The sequence below is a fragment of the Mus pahari genome, chromosome 10 (assembly GCF_900095145.1).
Source record: "Mus pahari chromosome 10, PAHARI_EIJ_v1.1, whole genome shotgun sequence".
NCBI classification, from domain to species: Eukaryota; Metazoa; Chordata; class Mammalia; order Rodentia; family Muridae; genus Mus; species Mus pahari.
The window spans coordinates 11155487-11166977 of record NC_034599.1 but is presented as its reverse complement, the minus strand read 5'-3'; the positions used below and the strand labels follow the sequence as shown (position 1 = coordinate 11166977).

The following is an 11491-nucleotide window of genomic DNA, read 5'->3' as shown; positions in this document are numbered from 1 at the left end:
TGTCAGTGCTCAGCTGCTAAGGCACTCAGCATTCCACAGGTTTGGGGAAGTCTCTTATCTCCACAACATGGGAGGATGATGTGTGGACAGGGATGCTCTAAGTGTGGCCCTGTATGTGCTCTGGCTCTCCATGCTCATGACTGAGATGGAAGATGAACCCGTATGGACAGCTCAGAGTGAGTCAGTTCTTGCTAACTTCCTCACTTCTGCTGAGGAGGATGAAAAGTCCAAAGAACAATCAATTTGCCAAAACAGCTCCTGGTTGAAAGTGCCACTGAGTTTCCTCAGGGATCTATAGAAAAATCCCAAAACAGGATTCCTGAAAATCAAACTTCCTTAGGAGTATAGTGTTTTAGTCTTAAATTTCATATTTTAAAATCATACTTAATAGCAAAAATTGAAGGTTTTTTAATATACTCAGTAGTGTCTCAATGACACTCAACAGATGGTTTCAGTGTTACTTCCTCTGGGCTGGTGCTGGGCCTGTAAGTAGTGCCAGGCATTACCATGAAGGCGGAAATAGCTTCTCGCTATTCTAGCCCATGCTTTTTTTTTCCTCCAGTGGTGAGTGTGGTGGTGTCACTGATGGACATCTGGATGCTACTTCCACATAGAGAAAGGACTAGGGTTCAATGTGTTACAACACAAATCAGGATGAGAATTTTATTAAGTTTAGTTACAGATGGTGGGACAACTGGATATGGCTTCTCATGATGGGGCCATCCCCCTATATAGTACGGTGGAGAGTGAGGGACAGAGGGACAAGTTGCTGTTTCTTCTCTTGTGAGGCAAACACACATTCCATGAACAAGGGATTTTTGTTTCTTGATTTGGTTTTCAAGACAGGGCCTTCTTCAGTAGTCCAGCCTGGCCTGGAGTTTCAGATCTTCTGACTCAGCCTCCTTAGGATGCCCTGCCTGACCAGTAGGGCTTTGCTGTCATTTTGTTGTTGGTTTGTTTGCAGCTTTTCTCTTGGTGAAGTTTCTCACATACTTCAAGATGTCCTCATCTCAACTCCACAGGATCAGAATTCCTAGGAGTCAATACATAAAATCTTTGTTTCCTTTGGTGGGGGATGGGATAGTGCTTTCTGAAGCCATTGTCCCATTTTATAAATCCAGTGATATGACCTAGTTACTTCAAGGCTTTTTCAAAGGGCACATCAAATTCTACAGATGTATGGAACACAATAGGAGTTATTAAAACACGTATACAACGCGTGGTTTTCAAGTCACAGAGCTGACACACCCATCTTCTCAATGTTTGAGTCCTTCGTGGGGACATTTTAGCTCCTTTGACACGGAGATAAGTTGAGTGATGCATGTCACTGGGCACATGGGTCTCAGTGTCCTCTCATTTTTCATCATACTCTTAGATCTCTGAGGCTCTGAATATCCATAAAGACTGTTCACACTATTCACTAAGAAAATATTCACACATCTGTCTCACACATACACAGTAATAAGAATGCAATAAAACTTAAATAACAGAAAATTGGGAGGGGATACCACAATGTCTCAGTGGTTAAAGCTGGCCTCCCAAGCCTGAGGACCTGAGTTTAATACCAAAATCCCATGTAAAGATGGAAGGAGAGAAGCAACTCCACAAAGTTGTCCTTTGACCTCTATATGCATTGTGGCACATGCAGCCACATAACAGTAAGTAAAATAAAATTTAAAGCTTTAATAAAGAAAAAACTTTGCTTGTGCAATTTTCAGCTAGGATATTTCCTATATTATTTAATCTTATGAGTAGAAAACTTAATAGGCATTTATTAGCAAGCAAAATAATTATACTTTATTGACAATTCAGAAGTCACAGTACTTTTAGGCATTTTCAAACTCTTTTACAAAGAAAAATAAATATAAGAAATGATACAAGTCCAGTACAACTTTACTTTCAATAAAGCTTACAAAATCACTTTTGAAAAACAAAAATCTACAGCCTGAACTGTTCATGTCATGAATATGGATTTTCCTATATGATCACCATCTGGTCCTATCTGGGGTAGAGTAGTTGAAATGGATTCAGATGTGAGTCCCTGTGGGGTAACATGCATGGATGCACACAGGAACGAGCCAATTCTAACAGGAAATCGGAACAATTGGGTGATTTGTCACTTCACTCGCTAGGCAATAAATTCTAGACCTAGCCATTTCCTAAGCATATTTCTTTTATATCCTAGGTCAGAACCAACGAGATGCAGAAAGTCATGTATGGCCAGTAACATGCAGCCATTTAATGACAGGAAGAGTCCTGTTACCTGCACTAGACAAATCCCTTACCTTTTCTTAACTAAGGGAAGATAACTGAGCCAGGTGAATCAAAACAAACACAATTTCCAACATTTTATAATTTTACATTATTGATGCTTTATAGCAGTTTTATTACTCAACAGTTAACATCTGCTGAACCACTCATGTCATATAAACAACTGCATTTATTATCTCCATTGGCTCAGTTCTGTATCTTTCCCATCTTGACTGAACCAAAGGAGTTGCACACAGGCCTAATGTATGCTGCCAGTAACAGATGTGCTGCATCTGTGGGCACCACAGTGAAATGGTGAGCTATGTAAAAACCTAGCTAGAAAGGGTGTCAATGAGCATTTAAGCTGGCATTCTCTAGGACCACAAATACACATATGCCAAGCAAGATCAAACCCTGTTAGGAATTTCACAAGCACACGGCCATAAAAGTCTTATAAACACTTTAAGTACACCATCTAACAAGACTCAGAGCCAGCTTTGGTGACAGGTCAGAGAGAACAGAACAGGAAAGTATTGGAGCACCACAACACAGCTTTGTTTACATTAAGTGGCACATCTAACCTGAAAACTTCCCAGCTCCTACTTCTTCAACTGTGGAGAAACGGGGACACTCAGAGGGAAAGAGCTTGTGATAAAAGTCCTGTGGGAACAGTGTTTTGAGTGGACTCAGACACCAATGCACTCCTCGGAGCATCAGGGAACAGAGAGCCATTGGGAGTAAGCAACAGGTTTCTTCTCAACGCTTCACAGAGAAAATAGCACCTATGCAACTGACTAGCTTCCAGGGACAGTTCCCACCGTGACAGGAAGAAACTGCTGGGGTCATTTCAGCCACCACGAGATCCGGCAAGACAGCAAACGAGTTCAACGTGTGTCCCTGCTTCCCCTTCCTCCAAGCCCCCAAACAAAAGGAAGAGCTGCTAGAATCAACATATCTTCTCCAAAAATCTTTAGAAAATATAATTCTACAAAGCCAAATATCAGAGAAAAATGATCAAATGGTAATTACATCTTCAGGCACCCTTAAACAAGTGTTTCTTTTATACTTTGCATGTAAACAGTGCTTCACAATACAAATTAAAACTATCTCCTCTTCTCTCAGCATATCTTCCTTTCTGTATTGTGACTCCTCTTGTGTTGATAATCTGGGGACTTTCATATGAGCTGTTGATCCAGCAGCCTTATTACATAAGAAATCCTGGCTGAAAAGATGCCCACACCCTGTGTGTAGAACTTAAAAAGCCCTGCAGTGACCCACTAGTTAAAAACCCACTGCACTTGAATTCCACAAGGAGCAGGTGAAAACACAAAAATAAACCGAGCATGCACAGTAGAACCCACTGTGAACACAGCTGACAAGAGCCACAGGCTGCTTCCTGGGCGGGGAGTTTGTAACTCACCGTGTGCCACTGTACATTTCTCAGTCAAATTCCAATGAAATTCCTTTCCTCACATCCTTATCCACTGCCTAAGACTGAAGACTTGAAGTAACAATTTAACACAAAATAATATAAACAATTATTAGAAATATCTAACATAAATGTTCTTAAAGTTTTGGTTCTTATGAATGCATAGCAAAATAAAGCTTGTGATATATTCATAGGCTCACACCTGAAGACAAAGTAAGCATGAGCAAAGCCCACCTGAATAAGTTAACATTTACATAAAGAAAATAGAGAATTCCACAGAAAGCTTGGTAACATCTTCCAGCTAGCACATTATAGAACCAATGGGCAAAGACTAATGGGGATGGCCCCACTCAGTCCTTCAAACGCCCCAGTTCTCCTCTTCATCATCAGATGAGCTTGGTTGCTTTGGCTAGCTTGTTTGAAGACAGGGTGAAGGCCGCATCTCTCTGGAAAATGCCTGAAGTGCCCCAGTATTTACTAGACAGTTCTCTATTGTTTTGCGTTTTCCTAAGCATTCATTCGGCAGTTCCTTTACTCTGCCCATTTAGATTAATAGAAGATTGCAGTAAGGAATGCTATGTGGCTAGGAAAACCGACAGTTCTGTATTTTGCCAGGTATTTATAATGCCTGCAAACCTAGGAGATAAGGAAGTGTGTGACTAGAACACTACACAGTCAGTCAGCAGTCTCCTACTGTTTAAGGGGCCTCACCTCCTGTGACCTCTGCCCTACAGTACACCCTACAGAAAGCCAGTCTCCTGCTGTATAAAAGACTATGAACTTTTTTCCCTGTTTGAGGTCTATGAGGCCACCAGGCAGGTTTCTTGGATTTCTTTTCTGGCTTTTTATCATGTCACATATACTAGTCAAACATAAGACACACACTCCCAAAGGTTGAAACTATAATTAAGCTTTACACTAAAATTAAGCTGAATGTGTTTTCCCATTACTGACTATGACATGAAAAATAATTTTTCTTCAGTCTCTGCATTGGGTCAAGTATCAGGTTCTCTTGACTCAAGGCTAAATCACTAACACTTCTGGGACTCCATTTCCTACAATGGTAACCATTCTGGCTAGTTTTATGTCAACTTAACACACTCTGGAGTCATTTTGGAAGAGAGGCGAGTCTGTGGGGCATTACCCAGACTGACGATTGCTGTGAGGGGGCTATGCCCACTGTGGGCAGCACCACCCCTGGGCTGGTTGCCCTGTGTGCTGTAAGAAAGCAGGCTGAGCAAGCCATGAGAAAGAAGCAAGCCAATAAGCAGCGCTTCTCCTTGGCCTCTGCATCAGCTCCTGCCTCCAGGTTCCTGCCTTGAGTTCCTGAGCCCTGACTTCCCTTGATGATGGATTGTGATGTGGAACTGTAAACAGAAGCCCTCTCCTTCATAATTGCTTTTGGTTGTGGTGTTTTAACACAGCAACAGAAACCCTAACGAGACATAGCTAAGGCAGCAATATTCCAGATCCTCACTGACCCTTTCATCTGCGGCTGAAAGAGGAAGTCAGAACCTGTCAGTGCTTCCCGGTGACTCCTCTACACTCTGTAGAGAAGAACAATACAGTGCTTCTGGCTCTGGGAACTTTCTAATGCTTGCACGGTGGTCAGCTGGAGTCTACTATACCTCCAGGGCCTGTCAGCAGCATCACCCATGGAATAAAACACCACCAACGCATCTCTGTGCTCACACAGGACGTGTGCTTCACTACTGTGGGGTGCTTCAAAGAGCTTTTAAACTACGCCCCCATTTAATTTATACCATGTGAAATCCTTTATCTTCTCAACAGTGGTAAGAACACAAAGTGTTCCTTACAGAAACAAAACAATGGGCTGTGCTTATTGTTTACATTTTGAATTTTAAATTTTTTTCAATTTTTCATTGTCATTAGATAAAAGCAATAATCTTCCATAGTTGATCATAGCTGCAAAAGATGTCCACTTCACAGCCAAATTACAATACTCTGCCAACAAAAACTAGGAGTATGGTACTGTTTAGTGTATGGGGAAGCACTGTAGTCGTTCTTGATTGCTGTTAGAATTGGGGTGACAGGAGAGGGTTCACCCCTCTTCTCCCACGATTACAAACCACTTGCTATGCATGTAGAGTTCACATTCAGAAAGGGACTCTGGGGGGTGCCAGCAACAACTGCTGTAGTCGGATAAATAATTTCTTCAACAGTGACATATGTGCCCAACAAGAAGCCCACAACTCCAGTGAACGCTATGGAAATGTTTTTCAGGATCATCCATATGTTGTAGTGGTCCTTAGAAAATGTAAGGATTTCCACAAGTGGGGGCAGGATCAGGGCTAGTGTACTGCTGCTCACAGCCCCCACAAAGGAGATGACAATGTCTAGGCGAGGAATGAGAACCGCCCCAGCACCTAAAAGCAAAAGACACAATTCCTGTTGACATGTGTGCTGCTGGAATAAGTGCAGATCGTTTTTAACACATGAGAGTAATTAGCAGAAGTCACCACTTATGGGAAACGGATAGAATTTATTCTGATCCAAGGAAAAACAGACCAGAGAAACATTTCCTGAACTCATACTTAACAACAACAGCATTTCTCACGTAAACAACTCATAACTTTTTGCTCAGAGATTCCAGCTTCTATTTCAAAGCACTGATTCCTGTGACAGTCACACAGCAGAGTCGATGACACAAAAAACAGTGTTAGCCATGAATAAAGGAGCACGGAGAGCATCCATTCTTACAAGGGCTTCTAAACAACCACTCTTCAGGACACAGTGTACCAGAAAGCCATTATCAAGAGTGCATACCACACACACTGAGAGGGAGGAGTCAAGGAAGGATACAGAAAACCAGTGGACAAGGCAGAATGTGCCATGTGGTGGAGCAAGCTTCAATCCCAGAAAGTGGGTTTCTAAGTCAGGAAGACCATAAGATTGAGGAGAGCCTGAGCTACAAAACAAGGTCCTGTCTCAAAACCAAGATCTGAGGATTAACTCTGTGTGTGGCTGGCACAGGCAAGGACCTGGATTTGTTTCCAGTACCAAAAATTTAAAACTTGAATGAGTCCTGGATATCTGTATAGTAACAAGTTACCTCTGTGAGGTAACTGTGTCTTTACAGCAGGGAAACAAAGAGGCTACTTTATCCAAGTGAGCAGAGCTGGTGTTCTGAGGCGGTACACTGAGCACTGCCCAGCTCATTCTTGGGCAACTCTTGCCAACAGTTTAACCCTAAGTCAGGAGCACTGAAGCAAACCTATCATCTTGGGATGTGGGAAGCTAAGGCAGGGGGACACTGAGTTCGAAGCTGCCCTGATCTGCAAACACAGAAACAGAGCCATGTTTCTGAATAATAACTACTTGCGAAACATATAATTTAAGCAGTTCTCATTCAAACACATGCAAGACAAGCACTGTGACAGACACGCACTGATACTTACAGGTGATACTAACCAAGAGGGACCGTATCCCAAATTCACAGATGCGCTTCCATTTGGCATGAAGTCTAGCAGTGACTCCGGGGATAATGATCTCTGCTGGGACATAGAACTGAATTGAATAGGTCACAAAAATGCCAAAGGAATATAGAATTTTCACTGACTGATACAACCTGTTGGAGAAAAGAAATTCAACATTTAGTTTTCCTTAATGTGAATCTGACTTTGTTCTTTTTTTACTTTTCAGAGAGCAAACAAGAACTGTAGAACAGAAGCCACTTTAGAAACCTCCTAATCAAAGATGCTTGTCTGAGCAAAGCCAACCAAGCTAGATGTGGTAGGGCACGACTATAACGCCAGCACTCAGGAAGCCAAGGCAGGAGGACTGCTGTAAGTTCCACATCAGTCTGGGTTACATATGTAGTGATTTCCAGACCAGGATGAGGCTACAGAATAAGAATCCTGTCTCAAGGAATTAAAACCGTGACTACTTCATTCCTAGTCCTCCTACAGACAGAAGAGCCTGTTGAGGCTGAGCACAGACTTAGGGGCATGGTGCCCAGATGTCTGCATCTAGGGCCAATCCAGTATGCCATGCTTAGCCTCAGTCCCAAGGAGAGATGCTCAAGCTTTTCAAAGCAGTTTTTTTCACCACTGTAGAAACTTGAATATCCTTGTTACTTCTTTAAAATATTGAGTCAGATTCAGCGATCTACATGTAGAAGAAAATGTCATATTAGGCTCTCAATTTGAGCTCTCCTTGTTTGACATTTTTGTAAGCCAAAGGTCACAAGGAGAGCATCTGAATCATTTCAACTACCAGAGTTTTCTAAGGTGCACCTGATGCTTGTGTTAAAAAGGACAGCACTACGGGAAGTAGTGGGGCAGTGCTGTGACTCTGGGGCAGTGCAGAGACTGGGGCAGTGTTGAGACTGGGGCAGTGCTGTGACTGGGGCAGTGCTGTGACTGGAGCAGTGCTGAGACTCTGGGGCAGTGCTGTGACTCTGGGGCAGTGCTGTGACTCTGGGGCAGTGCTGTGACTCTGGGGCAGTGCTGTGACTCTGGGGCAGTGCTGTGACTGGGACAGAGCTGAGATGGAACGTGGTCCAGTTTGAGGAAGGAACCACCTCCTATGCTATTTCTCTATGGAAACATCAAGACCTACAGCCTCACCAAAAGTGGCATACATGTGGAAGAGCTCTTCTCGTTGGACCGCATCCTATTATCCTAAAAGGATATAAAGGACTGTACTTCCAGCAAGTGATTAATTAGGGCTTAAGCTTATTTCTGACGTCTTAAGACTTACAGCGGTAAGAGTACAAACTGCTCCCTAGTCTGTGACCAAGCAAGGATTCAGCAGGCTTTAGCCACAGCACAGGAATGAGTATATAAAGTAAAAGTAGATCTAAAATGTGGCAAATTAAGTAATTAGGACAAGGAAATACCCCAGGCCTAGAAGTAATAAATCTTAATTTAAAAATTACCCAAAGATGTATTTAGCTAGAGCCTTAAATGTTAAGTATAAATGGTTGTGGCTGAAAATATGCAGACTTACTAAGTGACTATTTGTTCAAGTATTCTGATAAGCAAGTGTAGAGAATTAAACATTCCCATTAGTTCATTATTCATTTAAAAGAGGAACATTGCTTTTTTTCTAATTATGCTTTATTGTTGTGTTTTCAAAGTATGGCTGATAATATACTTTAAAATGAAAATAGGCCCACAACCACTTTGCATATAAATATAATTGTACTCCACTGACATAAATTTGGAGTTACACAGGCTAAAGCATGGTTAGTGTTAATACCATTCTATAGGCAGCACTATTATTTAGTGTTATAAGGAACATTGTTTCTTCACAGGTCTGTGCTAGAGTAGTGAGCACTACACAAACTGGCTTTTCAACTCTGGAAGAGTAATACAGAAATGACCATGTGTTCAAACAGGCCACATAAAAGCACGCATTTCATTTTTACCTATTTTCTGTTTCAAAAACCCATTTATTTCTATGGTTGGCATCTGTACTTTCAATAACACTTAACAGTTTTTCTCAACTTTTCAACCTTTGTTCTCATTTCAGTAATAAGTACCCACAGAGCTGTGCATTCTGAGTTATTCTCAGAAGACAAGTGGGAACACATGGCCCAGGGCCATTCTGCTCTCTCACTTTCCAGAACATTCTAACCTCTGAAAGGCAGCTCCCCGTGTCTCTCAGCCAGAGACGGTAACAGGTCCACAACCGCAGACAGGGAAGCAGGGGACAGGCTGCGCCCAGCCACCCTGAGAAGAGGCTCAGAAGACCCCTCTAACACAAATCTCTCTTTACTCTGACTTGTTCTCCTACTCTTCAGAATGTCTGCTGTGTCCTGGGATAATTTCTGGAGCCTTTTTTTTTTTTTTTTTCCTGGCTGAAAAATCAGGTGACTTACAAAGCTTTCTTGAGGCTAACCTATGATTGGACAGTCTTTGAATCACAAGTCCCAACTTGCTCTATTATAACTTGAAAGCCACAGAGGCAGGGTCTGGGTGAGACAGTGCTACCAGAAAATGAATGGGATACTTCAAGGGGAAAACATGAGCATGCCTTCATATGGCCCTGCCCATCCTTCACGTCTTGGCTGGGAGCAGAAGCATGCATTTCTCTGCATGCTTTCTCTTCAGTTTCTTTTGCAGTAAGACTTTCCAGATACCTCTGTGGATAAAGACTGTTCTTGTTTCTACCCATGTCTCATAATTGAAATTTTAAGCACCCCTCAAATGCATTTCCAGTTTTCACTGACAAGGAAATCATAGTAAAAAATTTAAATGCTTAAATCATAAATCTAAAAACATATCTTGCCCGTCACATCTTGGTACATTACATCTAAGACACAGCTAGGACAGGTAAGTCATCTCCACCTACCACATGTCCTGGGGAAGATTCAGGGTTATGCTGCCTTTGATCTCATCACGGAAACACATGTAGCCTAAAGTGGCTAGGCTGATGTACAGCACGGTGACGATGGCCATGCCAATGTTCAAGGCCTGAGGGAAGCGTTTGGACTCTCTCATTTGGTTTTCCAGTGGTAGCACCTAAGAGGAGAATAACATTAACTGCTCTTAAAGGAACAGGATATAGGAATTTCAGAATAACCAGGGTCTTGTTATATAGACAAGTTGGCCCATCTCTTGTAGTCTGTGTGGAAAATCTTATTTCCAATCCACATATAAGTGCCATTTTCCTATGTGACATGTAGATGTGTCTATGTATGTAGACATGTGTGTGTGTGTGTGTGTGTGTGTGGTGTGTTCTCATGTTTGTATGTGTGTGTGGTTGATGCCTGTCTCTTCCTCTATTGCTTCCCCCCTTGGATTTTGCTCCATTGGGTTTTCTTAGAGAATGTCTCAGAATGTACCCCTAGCTAGCCTAGAACTGCATAGGTCAGCCTGAACTCACACTCACAGAAACTCACAGAGATTTGCCTGCCTCTGTCTCCACGCGCTAAGACTAAAGGTGTGTACCATCACACCAAGGTTCCAGCTGTTTTATGAGTTTCTCACTGAACCTGGAGCTTCCTGACTAGGCTAGACTGCATGCCTATGAGTTCCAGGAATCTACCTGTCTCCACTTCCTAGCACTGGGATTACAGATGCACCTCTATCCTGCCTTTTATGTGGGTGCTGGGGTCTTCCTTGTTCTGCAGGCACTTTACCAACTGACCTGCCTCCTCAGCCCCTGGATTTTTATACTACGTTTTTCTTAATTCCTAAAAAGGTTTGAAGATCGGCTCTGAGGCGGTACCCTGCTGGTTATTTTTTAATTATATATTCTAAAGAAATTATATCATATATATAATGAATAAGTACATATGAATGAATGAGTACACTGTAGCTGTCTTCAGACACACCAGAGAGGGCATCAGATCCCATTACAGATGGTTGTGAGCCACCATGTGGTTGCTGGGAATTGAACTCAGTACCTCTGTAAGAGCAGTCAGTGCTCTTACCTGCTGATCAATCTTACTAGCTCCCCTGTTGGTTATTTTTAAACACCTTTTCTTGTTAGAATAATTTTAGATTTGTTTTTGTAAATGCAAAGGAAAACACAGATGACTCCCATATGCCCTTGAAACAGCTTTCCCATGATTAACATTTTATATTGCCAGTTGTCAAAACTGAGCCAACCACTAGTGATTGAATCCTGAATTCCATTTCGATTTCTCTAATGTTTCCATGAATGACTTTTTCTGTGCCAGAAGCCCATCCAGGACCCCAGGCTGCATCTGTCCTGTCACTTTGCTTCCTCGGTCTCCAAAGGTCTGTCTGGTTTCTCCGTCTTTCTTTGCTCACTGCCTTAACTTTACTGCAATCCTCTGCACGGCCCCCTCTGCACAGCACTGTCTACACAGCCCCCTCT

The 11491-nt window shown here is 42.4% G+C and overlaps 1 protein-coding gene across 4 annotated transcripts in view; it reads right to left on the bottom strand.

Moving 5' to 3' along the window:
- Positions 1-661: 661 nt before the first annotated feature.
- Slc36a4 (solute carrier family 36 member 4) overlaps positions 662-11491 on the bottom strand; it is a 33586-nt gene continuing 22756 nt past the window's right edge. For 2 of the 4 annotated variants that reach the window (XM_029543395.1, XM_021206621.2), the window contains exons 9-11: positions 9998-10167; positions 7099-7268; positions 662-6066 (exon numbers count right to left, since the gene is read on the bottom strand). In XM_029543395.1, the coding sequence (XP_029399255.1) occupies positions 5762-6066; positions 7099-7268; positions 9998-10167 (645 nt within the window). In that variant the 3' untranslated portion in view covers positions 662-5761. The remainder of the gene's footprint in view (positions 6067-7098; positions 7269-9997; positions 10168-11491) is intronic. The other 2 variants (XM_029543396.1, XM_021206622.2) reach the window with 1 other exon arrangement.